The following is a 22,660-nucleotide window of genomic DNA, read 5'->3' as shown; positions in this document are numbered from 1 at the left end:
TAAGTATGTCACTGATTTGCTATATCGTGCCCACACGGAGAATTGTAAAACAGTTTCAACCCCTATGTCTGTCACAGAAAAACTAGCTAGTAACTATGGAAGACTACTTGCTGAAGAAGATGCGTTCAAATATAGAAGCATGGTTGGGGGTTTACAGTATCTCACGCTAACTCGACATGATATCTCGTTTGCAGTAAACAAGGTATGCCAATACCTTTCCAAACCTACCGATCTACACTGGGAAGCCGATAAAAGAATTTTGAGATATGTTAAAGGAACTGTATCTACCGGGTTAAGAATTAGACAATCAAACTCCACGTTATTAAGTGTGTTCACGGATGCAGACTGGGAAGGATGCTTAGATAACCGCAGGTCTACCGGAAGGTATGCTATATTTTTAGGTCCAAACTTGATCTCATGGAGTTCTCGTAAGCAGCCAACTGTATCACGGTCAAGCACAGAGGATGAGTACAAAGCTTAGGCAAACGGAACAGCTGAAGCAACTTGGATACAATCATTACTCAAAGAATTGGGAGTTCATCAGCCAAGAGCACCAGTGTTATGGTGTGATAATTTAGGTGCAACATATTTGACAGCCAATCCAGTATTTCATGCACGAACTAAGCACATAGAGGTTGATTTTTATTTTGTCTGAGAGAATGTAGCTATGGGTGCACCGGATGTCAGGTTCATTTCTTCTGGAGATCAAGTAGCTGATGAGTTTACTAAGCCAGCCACTCGAAACATATTGGAAAGATAAAAATACAATCTAAACATTGAAACGGTTGCGATTGAGGGGAATGTAAACAGAAGAAGATTAGATAGGAACATATTATTCAAATATTCAAATGTTATATAGATAAGATTTATCTCTTGGGATTATCTTTGCAACCTGCATATATATATATATATATATATATATATATATATATATATATATATATATATATATATATATATATATATATATATATATATATATATATATATATATATATCAGATAGACCCACGGGTCTTTTGTGTGGCAAATACATTTGTTAATTGAAATAACATCATACTCTACTCTTGCAGCCAATATATGTAATGCACTTTAGTTTTTACCCCTTATATATATTTTTCTCATAATAGAAAGTACTAACATTACTTTATGTATAGTAACGATATGTTATATATAACCTGAAACTTGTAAAATGCACACAAGTTTCCTGTTATATTTTGACTAGTGTGTATGATTTACCATCTTAAACTTGAAATTTTACAAATGTTCATGTATTTTATCATCTCTATACAAGGGTTTTTGTTCCACCATATAGAACCACTTTTGTATTTTCTTTATCTAGCAAATGTATGTTGTATCTCATAGTTTCCATATTCCATATTGATGTAAACCCTAATATGAGATGTGTACAAATCAAACCCGCATAAACTCTAATACCGTTGGTTAAAATCAATAAATGGAAACATAAAATACCAATACACTTCAAATTGTAGATTATAATTTTCAACAACAAACAAAGGTTAAATAAACTAGGTTGAAAGTTCGATATTCCAATCGATCTTCACATAGATAATAACTTAATGCCAATATAAAATAATTGTCTTATCTCACAGGAGTCACCAACACCAGGGCCGTCCCAAGATGATTTGAGGCCCGGGGCAAAACCAAAAAATATGGCACCTCAAAATTTAGTAATAAAAAACCATAATACTTGTAATTAAATTATATATATATATATATATATATATATATATATATATATATATATATATATATATATATATGATTGTATTTGAAGGACGCGAGTTAAAAAAAAACCAATGACAAAACAAAATCAAAAATCCGAAAAATCAAACAACCAAACCATTTTGAAAAACGGTTAGGTGTTTGGTAAAAAACAAAAATGTGTGTTTGGAAAAAAAATCTTATGTTGGTGAAAACTAAAAAAAAAATGAAAAGTGACCCGTCTAACCGGTTGGTTAATATGATTTTCGCAAAATAAACTTATAAATACTTGTTATTATACATTAAAAGACAATGCTAAATAGAAAATCTCATATATATAAACATAAAATTTAAGCATGATAATTGGTCATAAAAAAACTAAAGTTTTAAATGAAATAAGTATTTGGGTGGTTTGTCAAAAATCATAAACGTCAAGAAAGTATTTCTATAATTTGGATGATTTATGTATAATGAAAAAAAGGAAGAATAATCTGTCTAACGGGTTGGTTAATATGATTTTCGTTAAAAAAAGCATGAAAATTATGCATGATAATTGGCCATAAAAACATTAAAGTTTTAAATGAAATAAGTGTTTGGGTAGTTTGTCAAAAATCAAAAAGAGTAAAAATTAATATTTTTATAATTTGGATGATTTATGTATAATGAAAAAGAATATAAGGGCCATTTTTGTAGTTTGGATTCCAATTCACTAAGTTAGGACATCCACATCTAATTCAAATAGTATGATTACAATAAGAAAAAAATAATACTCGTAGAAGAAATGGGGCCATCAAAAAAATAAATGCATAAAAAAATGCAAACAGAAAGATTCGAACGAGAGTATCAGGTAAGAAGCGTCGTTTGATTAATTTTACCATAACCACTAAGCTACTACACTTTTGATAAATTTGTTAACAAGATGTATATATAACTATAAAATATAAAACATAATTAATTTTGGGGCCCCAAACCGTAGTGAGGCCCGGGGCTGTCGCCCAGCTTGCCAACTCTATTGGGCCGGGCCTGACCAACACACAACCCAAAAATAGCATACATTATATAAAAAGAAACATCAACATCAACATATAAAAATATACGGTAAGAAGACAGGTATATCAGAAGAACTCCAACAAAAAAAAATAGAAAATAATACAAATATATAAAAATATATAAAATAAAATTTACGAAAACATGTTCACATTGAAATGATTCCGCATAAGATAAAGGAGGGGAAATCACACCAAGATGGAGATAATACCAAACCTTGATACCTTGTTAATTTGTTATATGTTTTGTCCATTGATGTCCATAAATATGCGAATATATGTCATATTGTGTGTGAATGTATAGAAAAAGTTTTTCGATAAAACAAAAAAGAGAAAGAAAATGGTTTGACAAAATTCAAATTTAATTTTTGATCCGACCGTTTATTCACAGCCCAATTGCAATCACCACGGTTAAGAATGGCGGGAAAGCAACATAAACACACACATACACACAACTGTCCTGTCCTTGAACCTTATTCAATGCTACTTTTACAATCTTTATCGATCCGAATCGACCCAAGTGAGCATCGTTTCAGGTAATTTCAACAGGTATAATACAAATTCGTTTTTTTAGACTAGTATTCTCCAATTCGATATTAACAAATGTTACAAACCAACCACATGGAAACAATCGTTCACTTGTTTCTTCTTTATATACTAGATGGAATAGATTCTTTCTCTATGTTAGCTATCTGCAATTTTCTACTGAATTCATGGGGAAAAATGGGGGTTTGGGGTTGATTTTGTTCATTATTGTACTGTACGGAGCTTGGTTTTGTGAATTAGGGTTTTCTGTGACCGTAACTTATGACAATAAAGCTTTGATTATAGATGGGAGAAAGCGGATTTTGCAGTCTGGATCCATTCATTATCCTCGAGCAACTCCCGAAGTGCGTTCAATTTTGCTTCTGTTTTTTCTCAAGTTCTTTGTGATTTCATTAAGTGCATCATGTAAGAATGGCGATTGTGTTTATGTGTTGAATTGCAGATGTGGCCAGATATCATTGAGAAGGCAAAAGAAGGAGGACTGGATGTAATTGAAACATATGTTTTCTGGAACTACCATGAGCCTGTGAAGGGACAGGTACAATATATTAAACTTACATTTGTAAATTTATGATGATGATGATGAGAAGTATTTCTTGTATAATTGTTGTTTTTGCCTCGCTTCTTTGTTTATGTGATAGTACTACTTTGAAGGGAGATTCGACTTAGTTAAGTTTGTGAAGACAGTGCATGAAGCTGGCCTGTTTGTTCATCTTCGTATTGGTCCATATGCATGTGCTGAATGGAATTATGGGTCTGTTTTTTTTCTTCTTAATTACATCCTCTGGTTTAAGTTACACTTCTGTCCATATGTTTGTGCTAAATCTTAGAGGTTCATTTCTATAAATTTCTGAGCAGAGGATTCCCTCTTTGGTTACATTTCATTCCTGATATTCAATTCCGGACCACAAATGGCCCTTACCAGGTACTCTATTATGACACACAATGCTAATTTATGTTTGAACATGTTCTGAATCTTCATCCCACTTGCATAATGTGAAATTTTCAATGTGAAACTGTGGCATAGGCAGAAATGGAACTTTTTCTTGCTAAAATTGTCAACTTAATGAAAGAAGAGAATCTTTTTGCATCACAAGGAGGACCAATTATTCTTGCTCAGGTGATTCTCGTTACATTGTGCTCATAGAATCTAGATGAGAGTTATGTTTATGATGATTGATGAAGTCCTTTTTGGGTATATATCTAACAGGTTGAAAACGAATATGGAAATGTTGAGTGGGCTTATGGAGTTGGTGGAGAGCTATATGTAAAATGGGCAGCAGAAACTGCTCTAAGTTTTAATACAACAGTTCCTTGGGTGATGTGTGCACAGGATGATGCACCTGATCCAATTGTAAGCTAAATTATCTTACAACTTATAATCATATGTTAGTCTATATCTATGTCAATTCTAACAAAATGGCAACACCAATTTGTAGATAAACACATGTAATGGATTCTATTGTGATGAATTCACCCCAAATTCTCCTTCAAAGCCAAAGATGTGGACAGAGAACTACCCTGGATGGTATATCTAACCTTTTATTACATAAAAGCATCTTCAATATTTTATATGGTCATATAAAAGGGGTATGTATGTCTTTCTCTTTAATTTTACTACAGGTTTCTTGCATTTGGGTATCCTGTTCCTTATCGACCCGTTGAAGACCTGGCTTTTGCTGTTGCACGTTTTTTTGAAAAAGGAGGCACTTTTCAAAACTATTATATGGTAATTTTAGCAATCTTTTTGTTTCTTGTTGAGTTTATTTAGTTAAAATAGATTTGTAAATAAAACAAATTAAGGTATTTTATCTTGCAGTATTTTGGTGGAACAAATTTTGGACGGACAGCTGGAGGCCCTCTGGTTGCTACAAGCTATGATTATGATGCCCCAATAGATGAGTATGGTAATATTCTGAAATTTTATCCACCGAGTGTTGTATGGAGTAAGTGTTATATAAGGATATAAGTTATGCAGGATTCATAAGGCAACCAAAGTGGGGTCACTTGCGGGACCTACATATGGCAATAAAGCAATGTGAAGAATATTTGGTAAACGCAGATCCAACTCATCAATCCCTTGGTATAAACTTAGAGGTATTTTATAAACATATCAATATGCATAATAGTGAATAAGCATTGTAAATCTGTTTCACACAATCTATTTGTTCTCCAGGCGGATGTATACTATAAAACACCCGATGACTGTGCAGCTTTTCTTTCAAATTATGGAAGCGCTTTAGATTCAAATGTGACATTCAATGGGAAATCATATTTTCTCCCTGCATGGTCTGTGAGCATTCTTCCAGATTGTAAGAATGTTATTTTCAACACAGCAAAGGTAACCTTATATCTATGTTTTCTTGTTTACTTAGTTGTATAAAAGATATAATTTATATGTGTTGGTTATGTTGAATATGGATAAAAGGTTGTGGCTCAGAAAAGTGTTGGTGATGCTACTACATTTGTTGAGAGTGAATTTTCACTGTCAAATTCAAGTTGGAGTTGGTATGTAGAAAAAGTGGGTGTTTGGAGTAATGACTCGTTTACAGCAACCACTTTGGTAGAGCAGATTAATACAACAAAAGACACAAGTGATTTTCTTTGGTACACTACAAGGTAATAATTCATTTCAAAATAAAATGCTTCTCTTTCAGGTTTTCAAAAGAATATGATGAATTTCTGTAAACCTTTTTGCAGGATAGAAGTAGATGAAAAGAAAGATGCGTTTTTGCTCATTCAGAGTTTGGGACATGCTGCTCTGGTTTTTCTGAACAAAAAAGCTTTAGGTAACATGAAATAGACATGATTAGGGTTATGACAGCGTTAATAATTTAAAACAATTCAAATATGCTCACTACCAACTGGAATTTATCATATTTGTGACCACTATCTGTTTTATAAATCTTATGTAGCATTTGGGTATGGTTATCATGATGATGCAAGCTTCAATATAAGCAGAAAGATTAGTCTTGAACAAGGAAACAACACTTTGGATATTATTAGTATGATGATTGGTCTACAGGTGACACCATATCTTATTGAATGTGCACTTAAAATACTATTCATATTTATGTAATCAAAATAAGCAATACACAAGTCAATTAGGATCACATATGTGGCCAAAGTTATAATTTTTTAAATCGCCTTATCATTATTTTTTCTTATTCTTGTATATTTGTTCTCCAGAACTATGGTCCATGGTTTGATATCATGGGGGCAGGCCTATATTCAGTCACCCTTGCTGATCTCAAGAATGCTAAACAGGACATTTCATCTAATGAGTGGACCTACCAGGTTTGTTGTTAACTTTGACTATTAGGGTTTCTTTCACATTTCAGTCATAGTTTTGAGCTGTTGCATACTTTTGATTGCATTTAGGTGGGAACTGAAGGGGAAAGTCTTGGACTTGATAAAACAGATGCTGCTAATAGTTCCATATGGACCCATGGCACTGAATTGCCTACTAATCAGAGTCTCATTTGGTATAAGGTACATAACCCTTCAATCATTAATAAGAACAAGACACTACTACTTCCAAGACTCTAATTTATTTTTTTTCTCATTATATATATATATTCACAGTCCACATTCATTGCCCCTGAAGGAAAAGGTCCTCTATCACTGAACCTTGGAAGCATGGGGAAGGGTGAAGCTTGGGTGAATGGGCAGAGCATAGGACGATATTGGTCAACTTACCTTTCACCATCAACAGGTTGTACAGATAATTGTGACTACAGAGGAACTTATAATGCACAAAAATGTCAGAAGAAATGTGGTCAACCAGCCCAAATTTTGTAAGTAATTTATAAATATATATTTACACAGGTGATTGTCTTTTTTTTTTTTTGTAATATATTGTCAAATAATATGATATGTGTGTAGATATCATATACCACGGACATGGGTGCATCCTGGTGAGAACTTGGTTGTTCTTCATGAAGAGCTGGGTGGCGACCCTTCCAAAATTTCTGTGCTCACACGAACCGGGCAGAAAGTGTGTGGCCATGTCTCAGAGGACGATCCGATTCCGGTTGAACTCTGGAAACCCAATTCCGATTCCAGTTCTCAAAGCCCTCAACTCCGATTGACATGTGATCAAGGCTGGAAAATTTCATCTGTTGGTTTCGCTAGCTTTGGGAATCCCAAAGGGGATTGTGGTGCTGGATTTACTCAAGGAAGTTGTCATATTGACGTTTTATCGATTGTTGAACAGGTACCACAATCCTAACATTTTTCTCAAATGTGAACATACAAACCGTGTGATTTCTCTTTTCTCTTGTTTCACTTTAAATATTTCATTAAACTTATGTTGATGATCAATGCAGGTTTGTATCGGGAAGGAAAAATGTTGGGTTCCTGTTTCAACAGCTATACTTGGGAACCTATGTCCTGAGGTGGCAAAAACCTTGGCAATTGAAGCTTTGTGCACTGCTTGAATCAACACGCTTTTATAGCTTGCATTTTTGGTTTTGTGATGTTGTAACAAGTGGTATGTGTTAAATGATAAACATGTCTTGGAAGTTAAGAACGTACAACTTATTTTTCACCATCATTATTTCGCATATACTGATATACCTCAAAAGTCAAATCCCATAAAAGCGAGACATCTACTAGGGGACCTAATCATTTGAAAGTACCATTGGTAAAAAAATGTCAGGTTGTTCAAAAACTACCATTCTGACTGGGTATTTCAAGTTAATGTTTTTCTTTTACACGATTTATCATTAACTTTTTTTTTTGTACATGATTACCATTAAACTATGTCCCTGTCATCCTCTCTAGCCAACACCATCCATTCACTCCTACCAACAAACATCGCCTTCTATAATCTATAATCACCATTTGCCTCTACAACCACCCATATCCACCATTCACCACCACAACAACGAAACTAATCTAAACTCCTTGAACGGAGGTGGTTACTGGTGATGTGCGATTCAAGAAGAAATGGCAAAAGAAGGATGTGGGGTTAGGGTGGTTTTCGCAAAATAGCAGGAGAGGGAGTGGAGAAACGAAATGTATAAGCAGCGGCAAGAGGAATATTGGCAGTAGTAAAGGGAGTGTGTGAAGCCATTTTCATTGGAGAAAGATGGGAGTGTTTTGTTTTTGTAGTGTTTTTAGAAATGAAATTTTTAGATGGTGTTATCGTTCTTTTTTGGAATTAACCAGAAAATTTATGATGGCCAGGAAAAGTAAAAAGTGGATAAATGTGTACAATAGTTAGGTTAATGGTAAATTTTGTACAAAAATGTGAGCTTAATGATGTTCTTGAACATGTAGAACAAGTAAACTTATAATAACCGGTCAAATATTTCTTAAAACAACAAACGTTAGTTTATAGATAAATTGTGTTCAAAAATAAGAAAATGACTAAATATGTACAAAAGTAAAAGTTCATTATCCTACAAAAGCATTTTCCTGTATAGTGTAGTGGGTTGGAGATGACCAGGTTGTCTTTTATACATTTTTTATGGATTTGATGTAAAAAAAACCTGTTAAGGGTTGAAGATGGTCTAATGTAAGTACCTTGCTAGTATGCTGTTATCGGTTTTACAGATTTTGATATTATTGGTAAACACACATGCTCTTATTAGAGTACACTACACTACATCAAACATACAAGTCGAACCCCCTCATGCAAGTAGTAGTATCTTGCCAATATGTGTACTTGTTTCCATAAGCTTATGAGCCTCTCCAGCTTCCGATAAAGGAAAGTACTTATACACAACCAGCTTCACCTTCCCTTGTGCAATCGCTGGCCAAACATTCTTCTCCACTTCACTCACTATTTCACCCTTCTTTTCCAAGCTTCTTGTGCGCAAACCAGCACCTGCATCAAAGAAAAAGAAAATATGCTTACGTTTGTACTGGATTAATTGGGACTCACATTGATGTCAATATGACAAAAATAAATGCATGTGCATCAAGAAACGTTGTTTTGGCATATATATATATATATATATATATATATATATATATATATATATATATATATATTACCCTGTACAGTGAGCCGTTTTGCAAGAAGGAATGATATATTTGCTTCTGCTTTGACTCCACCCATGAAACCAATTATGAAAAGCCTGCCATCCATACCTAAGCTTTCTAGATTTTTCTGGAAGTAGGCTCCACCAATATTATCCAGTATAACATCCACACCTATTATTCCACTCTTCTATTGTTAGTTAGACTTGAGGAACAAGATCGGAAGATTGATTTTACTTGTTGCAAAAAATATAAGATTTTGGACAATGTAAAAATCCCATTATTCTTGCAAAAAAAAATCACAAGTCACAATAGCATTGAAAATTTAAAGGTATATCACCTTTTCCCCCTGTTTCCTCCTTTACCCTTGCAACAAAATCTTCCGTCTTGTAGTTTATGCCAACATCAGCTCCAAGCTCCTTACATGCCTTCAATTTTTCCTCGCTCCCTAAATGAAAAAGTTAAGTAACATTATTGTATGTTTTGCTTGCAGATAATCATGGATCTGAATCAACATTTATAGAAAAACAGGATTAATTTTAGTTTACCTGCAGTAACAAAAACTTTGATGCCCAGGTATTTAGCCATTTGAATAGCAAATGTACCAATGCCACTTGAACCACCATGTATCTGAAAACCTTATAATATCTCAGAAAAACAGTTTTTTCTTTTTTTCAATGCCGATTCTAGGGTTAGATGCCCAAAAAATTTGTGGTTAAATTACAATGAATCAAGGACATAAGCAAAAAGAAATAACATTTGACATTACCAGAAATGTTTCTCCTGAAGATAGCTTGCTTGTCATGAAGACCGTTGACCAAACAGTGCATGCCACCTCCGGGAAGCTAGCAGCATCTTTCAAAGAAACACCGGAAGGGATCGGAAGAACTTGACCGGAAGGTACAGCTACTTTTTCAGCATATCCTCCACCACTTATAAGTGCACATACCTAAATTTCAAGATTCCCCTATTATCAGATATGATATACACTAACTTCAAAATCTAAACCCTAATAACGAAATTTGTACTTGATTGAATAGAACTGATTGAGCCCTAACTCACCTGGTCCCCAACTTTCCAACGGGATACGTTTTTGCCGACGGCTTCGATGGTTCCGGAACATTCTAGACCTGGATACTCACTGTCTCCTTTTGGCGGAGGGTACTTTCCTTGGCGTTGAAGCGTATCAGCTCTGTTAAGAGCTGTGGCTTCCACTTTGATCAATACTTCATCGTCTTTGAGTTTTGGGTCTTCTACTTCTTGCAGCTTCAGAACTTCTGGACCTCCCGGAGTTGTGATCACTACAGCCTTCATAGTCGCCGGTGTGGTAGAGGATTTTCAAATTTCTCACGGCACCGATTCTGACGTGAAGGGACAAAATAGACGGAGGCACAGCTACGTGTTCATTTTGATTTTCTGTTTTTCGTTTTATAATTTTTTATAATATTGATTTTTCGGAGGTATTTCTTATGTTTTTCCATCATGGAATTATTGCTTGGGTTATATTATTTTTCAGTATTTTAATTTTATTGTGAAATTGCATGCAAAGTGCATAAATTCTTCTACTTTAAAATTAAAAGAAAATATAAATAAATTTTGTAGAATTCGAATAACATATTTGTATCCTATTTTGAGAAACCCAACATATGCTTTTGAGGAATCAAAATGTATATCAAAATTACATTTTTTATTTTGAGTAAAACTATATTTGAATTTTTGAATATTTGAATATTAGAATATGGCCAACAAGTTCTATTTTATGTAAGTATCGCTTGACGGATTAGCTTCATCCATAAATCAACAATTAACACGGTTTCCTTTCGGTTTGTTTAACAACCTTTATTTTGTTCCTTAATTTTTTTTTCCCTTTTTATAACTTAACCCCAACAAATATGTACATTTTAATATTTACTCCATTTATGTTTTTTCAAGTATTAATGTGTTATAGTTACCATGCCCTCTCTTTGACAGAAAACATCATATAATCTTCAAATAAAAGTTTACCTTACTAGTAACCATTTATCATCTCTTATTAGGGAGATAAATTACAATAGATTTTTAATGCTGTTTGTGAAATACTACTAACAAGGATGATCTTGTGGGTTATGTAAAGACGAATTCAGTTGTGGATATAATAGAGAATACTGAATGATATGCTTAACTTGTTACATTGTACCAAACAAATTCTCATGAGGCAAATACGAGTTAATTGTTAATCATTATCATAATTTGTATATGCTATGTGCCGAAACCTATCATAATTTTCAAACCTTTGAATTATTTCATCATAAAATGAATAAGTTGATGGTAAGTTAAAAACCACTTGATAAAGATTGGATAAAAAGGAATATTCTTTAGACATATTACTGGTTTGCGATTCTTGACATATAAGACAGTTTGGCCGAGTGGTCTAAGGCGCCAGATTTAGGCTCTGGTCCGAAAGGGCGTGGGTTCAAATCCCACAGCTGTCATTTTTTTTTTTTTTTTTAAAATTTATTTTCACACTGAATACGAATTCTAAACGCCAACGACAACAACCAAGAAACGGATCTGTGGGAGGAACCAAAGCAAAGATACTACAAAAGTACAAACCACAAAAAACCTCGTCGGTTGTCTAATTTATGCTACAAACTTAAGTTAAAAACACTTCATCTATATACATTCTTTCACATTTCAATTATTTTTAATTCTTTCTCAAATAATACATTATATCAGATGAAATCTCTAGATAATGTTGGGATTTTTGCTTAAAGTTTGAAATTTCATAAACTTAATATTCAATATGAAAAAGCAATGTTAACTGTGTATAAAGACTTATTAATTTTATACATCAACTTTCTATTTATATTTATTAATTTTTTTTATTAAATATCATCTCGAACGATTTACCTTCTAAAAAAGTTTTTTTTTCTAAAATTAACTAACTTATAATCAGGGCCGACCGTGAGATTTCGGAGGCCTGCGAAATTTAATAAAAAATAGGCACTAAAATTTAAAAATCTAAAAATTTATGTAAAACAAATGTTGCTTGAATATGTTCAATATTTTTATTGCATTGTACATTTATTTTTACAAAATTGCACTTTTATTTTTATTTTTATATTAAATCATTGTACTTTAAAAAATACACTCAGTTATAGCATTATACTTTCATATTTATCAAATTACAATGAGATACATGAGGAAATGGAAGTAAATATACTATAATAAACAATTCAATAAAAATACGTTGGTATTTATTGCTAACCCTAAGAAATAAAGATCAAGAAATATGAGAATCTTGATTATTCACAGAAAAATCAAGAAATTTTATAATGTTGATTAGTCATTCAAAAATCAAAAACATCATTGATCATGATTGTTTATAAAAGTACTAATAAAAGGAACCTTTTCACTTATACAAATATGATGATTCTCAATGTCATTCATTTATCTTTGAATCCAAATTCTAAAAACACAATCATATTTGATATTTTTGCCTTGTTGAATATCTCACTTTACAGCTTCTACACCCAAATAAATGACGGTTTTACACTTGTTGCAATGTTTTTGAAATTGATTAAATAGGAATCAGAAAGAATGAAAGAAAAAAAAACTAATTTACTTCTTATAAATCAGAAATTTTTCATAAATACAAATCGGAAATGAGGAAAAAAACATATATTAATTTGCTTGTGCCTTCAAAAAGAAGAAATTGATTTTCTTGTAATCTAGTTCCTTTTGATTGTGGAAACTGATTTATGCATCCATTCAAAAATCCAAAAATCAGAAAATAAAAAATAAAAAAAACAAACTAGAAAAAATCAAAATTCAGAAACTCCTTGTACCTTCTGATTTTAAAACCTCTAGCCGGATTAAATTTTGAGCTTTAAAATCTGATTTTCGATAAGCAAGAAGAAAGATTGTTGCTTCTAATTTTCAAGAAGATAGAAGGAAAAAGTAGGAGTGTAAGAACTCAAAGCTCCTGATTTGCCTCTTAAATAACCTGATTTTAAACAAACAATGAGACCGGAATTGTCAAGGATTGGAGTGGCTATCATTAATCTTTGCCTCATGCGTACGTAATCAACAAACAAAGAAATCAAAGAGTTTTTTTTTCTATTCCTAAAGTTTTAGATTTTCCCGCTCATGTGATATGTCTGTAGCGACCCTTATTATGATGACATGTGCGGAATAGTAAAGATCTAGTGAATAATACAAACATTAAGAACACAATGAGTAAATAACCCCGTTTAAGCTCCATTAGAATAGTAAGAGTACAAGTGGGTTTTGAATATTCTCTCACTAAACTAACACTCCAAATGGGTCTTACATAATGGGAGTCACTCACTTCCTATTTATAAGAAAGATTCAACCCATTTACACATACAAGAGGGTAGGCCACATCCAATGAGAACTTTGCACCCTAACATTCCCCCTCAAAGTTAGGATTGGATGTTCTGACTTTAGTTTCCAAACGATCTCGCGCCATCAAGACCAACTCCGCCTCGAAGTAACATCGGTCTTCAAATCCGCAAATCCATACCTAAGAAGCTTCGAATACCTATATCTACATTCTCCCCCTTTTTATAACCAACAAGTGATTATAAAACCCACAAAATCCTCTTGTGCATTACCACACTGATATACTACCTTCAGAAATCGTAACCATCTATCCCCATGCTGGTTTTACATCTCAACTCTGGACGTCTCATGCATGTTCACTCTTTCTTCCGAACACGGAAAACTGAAAAGGGCATAACCCCGCCATAGATAGTGTCATTCAAATTCATTTGCCGATTGCTCAGCCTCTGGCTACAATCCTCGATCCGATCACGACAACCGCTTCCTTCTTGAGTCTCGCGACTTTACTGACACTATCTCAAGTAAGGCCCTCGAGACCTCCATAATCTACTAACTCACCTAGAATTGCACCATTCAAGCCCAACTTGACATGGCCACCGAGACTCAAACAATCACCAAGTCCGTTATCAGCCTGAACAACCATAACCAAAAATAGAAACACCGCCACAAATCATGGTTATCAAACCATACTATCTACACTCAACCAGCTCCTTAGAATCCTCGCGGCTTCCCTCGATTCAGGTATGAATTTTGTGCTTTCAGTAGTACGGGCCCAATACTACCTTCCAAACCTATCCATACTTTCCTTAAGAATCATCCCGATTCCTCTAAGTCTCTTACTCATAATAATACTCCCAATATCTGCTAAACAGCGTAGCTCCCACACTAAAGCTCTTCCTAGGTCCCCCTAGGATCCCCACCTCACCCTGCCACCAGCTGCTGAAGAACCCCCTACTTGTAACATCCCTAAAATCAGGACTAAAAATTTTCATTTTTAAATATAATACTTATAAAACCATTTGTCTAAAAACAACCATAGTATCAATTCATATCAAAATCAGAGTATCAATAGTCAGGTCATATCATGATAAACAATGTCAGAGTACAAATCCCAAAAATCTCATATGCAGAAAATCGTGTGTGTGCGATGCGCTACTACCGTGCCGGCTCTTTCCCCTTCGCTGAAGAGGTTCCTGAAACAAAACTGAAAACTGTAAGCACGAAGCTTAGTGAGTTCTCCCATCATACCACATACCATAAACATATATTTCCTATCCCTCGGTATCTTTCAACCGATATCTGACTGGCATAATCGGAAGCTGGACTTCCCTTCGGTATCTTTCAACCGGTAGCCGGGAGCTGACCTCCCCTTCAGTATCTTTCAACCGGTAACCGGGAGTTGACCTCTCCTTCGGTATCTTTCAACCGGTAACCGAGGACTATTTCATCCCCTACCACTACCACATAAGAACATATCATGAACATACTACTAGACATGTGTGGGTTCTGACGACCCCCCTCGGTATCTTTCAACCGGTAACCAGGAATAATCCCCCTACTACCATTATCACATATATCACATCATGATAATCACATAAAACATATCGGGTAGTAGCAAACCTAGATAATTATCACAAAGACAATCATCTATCAATCAACTCCTACTAGTGGGTCGACATTGTGGTCGTAGACCCACTGCTACTGGAAGGTAACTCACCTCGATGTCGTGTAGTGTCTGCACTGTCCTAGGTACGGGAATCTACTCGTATCAACTCCTTAATCCCTACACAACAACCTTTCTCGATTATTAATTCATACTCACAACCCTCCCTTACAAGGGTCAACTCAAGTCCAGGTCAAAGTCAAAGTCAAACCCTAGTCAAAGTCAACTTTGGTCAAAGTCAACATCTAGTTGACTCGACTTGCCGAGTTGGTCCACCAACTCGTCGAGTCCCTATCCTTACAAAATGCTACAACCCCGACTCTACTCATCGAGTCTAGCAAGAACTCGACGAGTTCTCCTTCAACCATAACATCGGGACCATCCTCAACCGACTCGCCGAGTTTATCTTTGAACTCGTCGAGTTCATCTTCATCCGTATGAAGGTGTCCAGTCTATGACTCACCGAGTTCTCCTTGAACTCGTCGATCCCGTCTCCATAGGGTTGGGACATTGCCTTGAACTCGCTGAGTTCGTCATTGCACTCGTCGAGTCCTTCGATCTTCAAGTCCATAACAAACCCCAACAGGCTGAGTTTTCCTTCAACTCAACCAAAGACTATTTCCAGAAGATGTTTGGGGGAAACTGCGACCCGAATCGCCGAGTCACCTAAGCGACTCACAGAGTCCCTCTTTGTCCAAAACTATACAGTCGATTTTAGTGGGTGTTAATGTATCCAAATCATAGATCTGACCTCCTAGGGTCCATTTTATACGTAAAGCTACGAGCTTGATGTCCATGCATGGGGTTTTTGGCTCAAAAGGCTATAAAATGGGGTTTGTATGTTGCATGGGTCTCCCATGGCCATAAAGTTGGCACCTTTATGCCATGGGAACCCTCAATGGTTCCAGATCTGAAGTGCAACTCCAAGTATACACCCAAATCCGAGTATAGCTTCACTAAATCTTAGAAAAGGTAGAAAATAGCCCCAAAACAAAATCTAAGTAATGAATAGCCAAGGTATCAGCTTTAGACCTCAAATGAGCAGGAAATGTGCCAAACCTTTCGGATCTACTTGCTCTCACTTGATCTCCCAAGCTCCTTCTTCCTTCTCAAGCTTCACAATCACCACAAGCACAAAAAAATGGCTCAAGAACACTCAAACATGGTTAAGGTTTCGATTTAGGGGTTCTCTGAGTTGGGGGGGGGGGACGATGGAGGCTGGATTGAGGCAAGATAAGTTGTTTAAATAGGGTGAAAACCGTAAATATTAGGGTTTCATCTAGACAGTCCTACTCGCCGAGTCGGGCTCTCGACTCGTTGAGTAGGTTACTTAAAACCCGCGTCCAAAGTCTTGTCTACTCGACGAGTTGGGCCTCCAACTCGCCGAGTCCCTGTGTAAAACATAAAATCTTTAAATTTAAAATACGTACCGGGAACCGGGCGTTACACAGTTAATGTGACCTAACCACTTCATGAATATAATTACATGCAACAAAACTTAAATAATCTTTCGACTAGAAGACTCAACCCTACAACGGTTAGAATCAGACGAGAGTTGCGCAATAGGACCAAATCCTTCACTCTAAGATTATTTAACCTTTGTAACATGTAATTTAAAATATTCATTTAATAGTCAATTCACATCAATATGAGACCTACAAAGCACAAAACAAACAACATTCGAGCAGTGAAACCGACTAGCACCCATATTTAATAGTCTATCCTCACTCTCACTCGAGTGGCTAATCCTTCCTCAACTGGCCTGATACACCCACATACTCACTCATAAAACTTCCACCAACCCTAAAACCACTCGTACATGCTAATCATACATAACGTTGGATCTTATAGACAGCCGAATACTTGATCCTACCCTAAGCCCTTCATCAGACAAGAATAGGAAATAAGGCTAAATCAAACATTCTCGGGCTATAGAATCTTAATTATGTACAACTATGATGCACACACTAAGAAAATACAATAATGATGTCAACTTCATCTAAGATACGAGAAATCCTCCTAGGCTATTAGGCATCATACATTAGGAAATTATATCATGCAATCCCTGAAGATCCCTAGCCTACCACCAGCATGCAGTTCTATCATACTCATCAATAACAAATAACATTGTGGGTAACTTGGGGTAAACTTGCTTGCTCCGGCTGATAGTACACATCTCGTCCTTCCTTGGTTACTTTTGAAAACTATTTTGAAAATTTTTATAGATCCTTAGTTTGAGTCTGGATTCACATGAAGGTTCATCCAATTCTCTCAAACTAGGGATCTGATACCAACTTGTAACATCTCAAAATCATGGTAAAATTTTTCATTTTTAAATTAAGAGAAATCATCGTTTTCAAACAAAACCCATGTCAAAACCAAGTATCAACTACAAATATCCCAAGATCACTGTATCACAAAATCTTCCAGAAACATGTTATTGAAGGATGTGTACGAACACGCCTTCCCCTTGCCACAATCATCTGAAGTACCTGAAACAATAAACTAAAACTGTAAGCCAAATCTTAGTGAGTTCCCCTAAAGTACCACACACAATCAAACAGATAACATCATGCATATATGAGCCTTCAACTTGACTGCACCGCTACGCCGGGCCTACAGCCTATCTAGACCGCTTTACAGACCTTCGTCCTGACTGGACCGCCGCATCGGGCCTACAACATATCCGGACCACCCCGGGTATCTTGGCCTTCAGCACAAAGCAGGACTGCCTCAATCCAACAAACCATAACAGGTCGACATATACCATAACAATCAATAACCAACAAACATGTAATCATTCAGATCTGCCAATCTAATTCATACGTAGTGAACACAGGTAATCATACAAATCTACCAACCAATTAATTCCTTAATCCATTAAGCCCTTTTACTCTAAATTTCCAGAAGGTCTTATTACTCCATAATACACTTAAAAGTCGATGTTTTATGGGCATGTACGTCCAATACATATATAGATCTCATTTGTGACCAAAATTGAAGAATAGATCATCTAACTTTCATGCAAAGGTTCAAAACCCAATCATTCACTAGATTTGAACTTCATGACACTCTAAAGACCCTTATGACCCATAAAGTTGCCAACTTTATGGTTTTCATTTATTCAAAATTGCTCAACCAATGAGACAAGTGGGATAAAACTTGGATCTATCCATAAACAACAATAAAGGTGGAAGCTTGACACTTACAAGGGTCCATAAACAATGTGAGGTGGTGGTGATGATGATGATGATGATTCCTTGCAAGCCTCTTCAAAATCTTACCTTCTTCTTCTTATTATTCTCTTTTTCTTCAAACCAAGAAATGCTCTCAAAATGGACAAGAATCAAGCAAGGGGTGAAGACTACAGTTTTCTGAGGTGAAAAAGGGTTTGGAGGCTGATAATGAACCCCAAAATGGGTTTAGAGGGACTTAAATACGAAGGAAACCCTAAATGATCATGGTCTTGGGTTGCATCAGATATCACGTCGTGAGCCTCTATGTCTCATGTCGTAAGACCAATCTCGAACAAAATTTCCATAATAATCCATCTCACGTCGTGACCACTCAAAGCTCACGTCGTGAGGCTCTAATTCCTTCAAAGTTCGACGTTTTGACTCCTTGAAACCCTAAATCGATCCATCCTGGAAAATGGGTGTTACAAGAAGTCTGATTCAAATGGGGGAGAATTGTAACGCCCGGTCTTCAGGTAAAAATTTCCTTAAATTCTAAGTGTATATTGATTTCATGCATGGGTCGAGTACGATGGGCGTAATCATGGTACGATGGGCATACCATGGCGAAACTTAGACACGGGACTTTCCCATAGTATGTTGGGCATACATATGGTATGTTGGGTGTACTTAAGCCAGGAGAAAACCCTAAATTTTAGGGTTTGGACCCTATTTAAGCACCTTGTGCCCCAAGGTTCTCTCATTACCAGCCTCCATTGTCCCCCAAAAGCATTATCTCGAAACCCTAGTCCATTTTTAGAGAGATTTGATCATTTTGTGTGTTTTGGTGTGTGACAACTGGAAAATTTTGGAACAAGCAAGGTCTAAGGTGTATTTATGTATAAGATAAAATCACATCACAAATTTGTTGCAATAAAACCTTGAAAGCCAAAAGGGCATTGTTTGTATAAGTATACCGATATGTATATATACTTTGAAAATCATATTCGTAATAAACACTTGAAAGTCAACAAGATATAACAAGTCAAGACAAGTCAAATAGTTTGAACCAATCACAAATTAGACTTGGCTTTAGAGATTTCGGCCTAGTACCCCACCCCCCCTAAGTGATTTCGTTTTGCACTAGGACCGAAATCACAAGTGATCTCGTTTGGAACCTAGACCGAAATCACATGTGATTTCGGTTGGTGCATAGGCCGAAATCACATGATTTTCGTTCTTTTCCATGGAGTTTTCGGTTAAGAGAAGAAAATATAAGGAAGTTTACTTTATGATTAGATACTTCACCCTTTTCCCATGCAAAATATTACCCAACAGTATCCCATGTAATACCCAACAGGCAACTAGGCAACCATCAAATCATTTCCTTCCTTCTTTAACTACGGTAGAAAAACATCCATAAATCTCCCCACTATTTTCATTACCACTTCCTGTTACTCCATATTTTCTCAAGAACCAAGACCAAATATCTTCCAAGTTTAAATTCTCCAAGCTTGTTCTTAGTATTTTGGTAAGCTTTTCTTGTTAATCTAGTGTTTTTATACACTTTCATGTTAGTTTCATCCTATTTACACACATTATTATGTGTTAAAACTCTTAGGATAAGATCATTTCCAAGGAAGTTCATCAACCTCATTCAAGTGTTTAGGCTTGGAAATCTTCACATCATCTCTTCAAACAACCCACAAATGCACTCAAGGTGAGTTCATACCCCCTACATTTTCGAGATTTTCATGTTTTAGGGGAGGGGGGAGAATACAAGTCAAAAATGTGTTTATTATACAAATACTTGCATGTTTCATCTTCATGTTAATGTATAAGCCATTATTTGAATAAGATGTGATTATTACTGGCTTTTGTACAAATATTTGTGATATATTAGTTTTCAAATGCAAAACTAACAAAAACAAAACAAGATCTATGTTATAAAAATCATGAGAAAAATTATGATTTGTAAAACTACAAGGTTTTTGGAAGCTTTCTACCAAAATATAGCTTTTCTAACAAAAAGGAGTACATTCTAGTTATTCCACCATTTTGTGGGTTACAACCCAAAAATATAAATGTTTTGACCATACATTTTGGCACTAGACAAGATAACAACTTTGTATTTATATAAAAGATTATATAAATAGTCTCAACAAACAAACAAGATAAACTATAATTGGTATAGTTTGGGAGTCACAAAACTACACTATCATTACAGAATAAACATACAATTATTTAAAGGTATAATTATTTCTTTTACGAGAAAAATGAGTTTTCAGTTCACGTAAATCGATTGATACCGGTTGTGAGACATTCGGCTTCACCGTACCTACCAGAGTACACAACTAAGACCTGAATTATAACCAAAGTCTCTTGTAGGGAGAGCGTGAACCATGTGTATAGATCTATAGGGGATTGATAACCCCGCACCTCAGATGTTAGCTACAGTTAGATCAGCCAGTCTAGGGTGATAAATGTCATAACAGTTCCGACGTCCGAAGCACGTCGTTCAGGCAACTAGTCGCATTAGTATGGTTATAATAACTCACATAGGGTATCGACAACACATTTGATTTACGGGTTAACATACATTCAAGTAGTTTTATATAAAGATAAAACTTCATAACACCATTTTTCAGTACAATATTACTTACATTTTTAGTCTTGGGATTTAAGACTTATAACTCATTTATAAAGAAATATCGGATTTTCTGGAAGTATACACTATCATTTTACACGAAACCTTTACAAATCCTTCTCATACAAAACACTTATGAACTCACCAACTTAATTGTTGACACTTTTTCAAAATCACTTGTATTTTCAGGAAATCAGTAAACTAGTAACCACAAAAGTTTTTGGTGGATGGGACGTTGTCGCATCACGTTATTTATTTTGTTATATGCATTTGATATCATGTAAAAAATGTTTTGAGCACAATGTAAACTTATTAAATATTCAATACAATGGTTGTAATACTTTGATCGCTACTATTCAATTGTTATGATACTATACATGAAGTCATTCGCCCCCGGACGTTTCCGCCGTTCTGGTTTGGGGGTGTGACATGGTGTGTGTTTGGAGCATCTTGAAGAAGAAGAGCTCATTGGAGGAGGATTAATTAGTTTTCTTAGAGCTTGAAGATCCAACACTTTCTTCATCTTTGCAAGCTTCTCGAGGTATAAAGCTTCAAAATTTATGACTCCTTAGCTTTGATCTGGATTTGGGATTATTTTTGGCATGTTTTGGTCCCTTGGTTTGGTTCATGTGAGTAGGAGCTACTTTAGAACATGTTTGGGTCATTTCTTGGTATTTCTGGAGTTATAGAATCATAAAAATGGCATCTTGATAAGTTAAGCTCCACCATGCATAAGTTGATAGTCTTAATATGAAGTTAGAATGTTAGAAATGCATGTTGGGTCTCTTGGATCCATTCAAAGGCATCAAGTTGATGACTCTGTCGTTTAAGGCATTCCCCACGAGCCAGATTTTCAATTTGGACGTTTGGAACTAAAGCATTAAGTGCTTAACGATGTTTTGGCTAGTTGGGACGTACGCGAGCCCCCATTTTCTTTTTCGGTGAAAGTGGGTACGCCGAACGTACTGGTGGTATTCTTAGCGTACTCACCAGGAACCCTTTTTGGGCTTTAGGTCGTTTGGGCCATTATTGGGCCTTATGCCTTTTTGGGTCGTTGTTGGGCCTTAGGTCTCTTGGGCCTTGTTGGACCCTAGGTCTTTCGGGCTTGGGTAATAGGTTGAGGAGTCCATTACAGGAAGGTGTAAAATGACATTTTACCCCTTGGCATGTTAGACGGTGATCTGGTCCTTTTATGGGTTATTACCCCGATTATTTATTAGGGTTAATTTGGAATGTTCAATGTGAAGAGTCGTAGTAGAAGCAACCCAGGAGTGTGGTTTGTCAATATTTATACTGAGGTGAGTTCCTTCACTGTATTCGTGGGTCGAAGGCACTAATGCTAACCCATTGGATTATGTGTGTAGGATGATAGTTGTCTTTGTGACACTTAGTGTTATGCCTGTATGTGCTTGTTGTCTTTGTGACTCTTGCTTATATGACTATATGCTTAGATGTAAGGGGTGAAATAGACCAGATACCGGTTGAAAGAGACCGAAGGGGGTGAAATAGAGCCAATACTGGTTGAAAGA

General features: G+C 35.6%; 2 protein-coding genes and 1 non-coding gene across 6 annotated transcripts; 2 read left to right on the top strand and 1 right to left on the bottom strand.

The window, feature by feature from the left end:
- The first annotated feature begins 3,468 nt into the window (after nt 1-3,468).
- Nucleotides 3,469-7,871, top strand: LOC145107173 (beta-galactosidase 8-like). 2 transcript variants are annotated; one of them, XM_079044026.1, is made up of 19 exons: nt 3,469-3,660; nt 3,759-3,854; nt 3,958-4,070; nt 4,175-4,241; nt 4,344-4,436; nt 4,527-4,670; nt 4,756-4,844; nt 4,940-5,045; nt 5,136-5,223; nt 5,295-5,413; nt 5,493-5,657; nt 5,745-5,935; nt 6,017-6,105; nt 6,232-6,341; nt 6,506-6,613; nt 6,698-6,808; nt 6,902-7,113; nt 7,202-7,532; nt 7,645-7,871. In XM_079044026.1, exons 1-19 carry the CDS (start codon nt 3,484-3,486, stop codon nt 7,753-7,755), a joined length of 2,520 nt encoding a protein of 839 aa, XP_078900152.1. In that variant the 5' UTR covers nt 3,469-3,483; the 3' UTR covers nt 7,756-7,871. The 2 variants fall into 2 exon arrangements, with proteins under 2 accessions (XP_078900152.1, XP_078900153.1); XM_079044027.1 differs by lacking the exons at nt 7,202-7,532; nt 7,645-7,871 and having other exon boundaries at nt 6,924-7,066.
- Nucleotides 7,872-8,828: 957 nt separating this feature from the next.
- LOC145107170 (oxidoreductase, zinc-binding dehydrogenase family protein) lies at nt 8,829-10,732 on the bottom strand. 3 transcript variants are annotated; one of them, XM_079044023.1, is made up of 6 exons: nt 10,367-10,731; nt 10,074-10,253; nt 9,853-9,934; nt 9,645-9,752; nt 9,416-9,478; nt 8,829-9,149 (listed from the first exon to the last, which is right to left on the bottom strand). In XM_079044023.1, the coding sequence occupies exons 1-6, from the start codon at nt 10,616-10,618 to the stop codon at nt 8,953-8,955; spliced, it is 882 nt and encodes a 293-aa protein (XP_078900149.1). In that variant the 5' UTR covers nt 10,619-10,731; the 3' UTR covers nt 8,829-8,952. The 3 variants fall into 3 exon arrangements, with proteins under 3 accessions (XP_078900149.1, XP_078900148.1, XP_078900150.1); XM_079044022.1 differs by having other exon boundaries at nt 9,320-9,478; nt 10,367-10,730; XM_079044024.1 differs by lacking the exon at nt 9,416-9,478 and having other exon boundaries at nt 10,367-10,732.
- Nucleotides 10,733-11,695: 963 nt separating this feature from the next.
- On the top strand, nt 11,696-11,775 carry TRNAL-UAG (transfer RNA leucine (anticodon UAG)). Its single transcript has one exon. It is a non-coding gene; the product is annotated as a tRNA-Leu (tRNA).
- Nucleotides 11,776-22,660: the final 10,885 nt, after the last annotated feature.

This window comes from Lactuca virosa, chromosome 4, assembly GCF_052849685.1.
Source record: "Lactuca virosa cultivar CGN04683 chromosome 4, Lactuca_virosa_CGN04683_v6, whole genome shotgun sequence".
Taxonomy (NCBI): Eukaryota; Viridiplantae; Streptophyta; class Magnoliopsida; order Asterales; family Asteraceae; genus Lactuca; species Lactuca virosa.
The sequence above is the reverse complement of the archived record's forward strand: the minus strand, read 5'-3'. Positions and strand labels throughout refer to the sequence as shown.

Bases quoted from the DNA above. Each gene is read 5' to 3' on its own strand.
- LOC145107173 (XM_079044026.1), top strand. From the start codon at position 3,484: ATGGGGAAAAATGGGGGTTTGGGGTTGATTTTGTTCATTATTGTACTG. The intron at 3,661-3,758 runs GTGCGTTCAATT...GTTGAATTGCAG, and splicing joins ATCCTCGAGCAACTCCCGAA to ATGTGGCCAGATATCATTGA. The intron at 6,614-6,697 runs GTTTGTTGTTAA...GATTGCATTTAG, and splicing joins CTAATGAGTGGACCTACCAG to GTGGGAACTGAAGGGGAAAG.
- LOC145107170 (XM_079044022.1), bottom strand. From the start codon at position 10,618: ATGAAGGCTGTAGTGATCACAACTCCGGGAGGTCCAGAAGTTCTGAAG. The intron at 10,254-10,366 runs GTGAGTTAGGGC...CTTGAAATTTAG, and splicing joins GTTGGAAAGTTGGGGACCAG to GTATGTGCACTTATAAGTGG. The intron at 9,150-9,319 runs GTAATATATATA...TCTTTGATGCAG, and splicing joins AAAACGGCTCACTGTACAGG to GTGCTGGTTTGCGCACAAGA.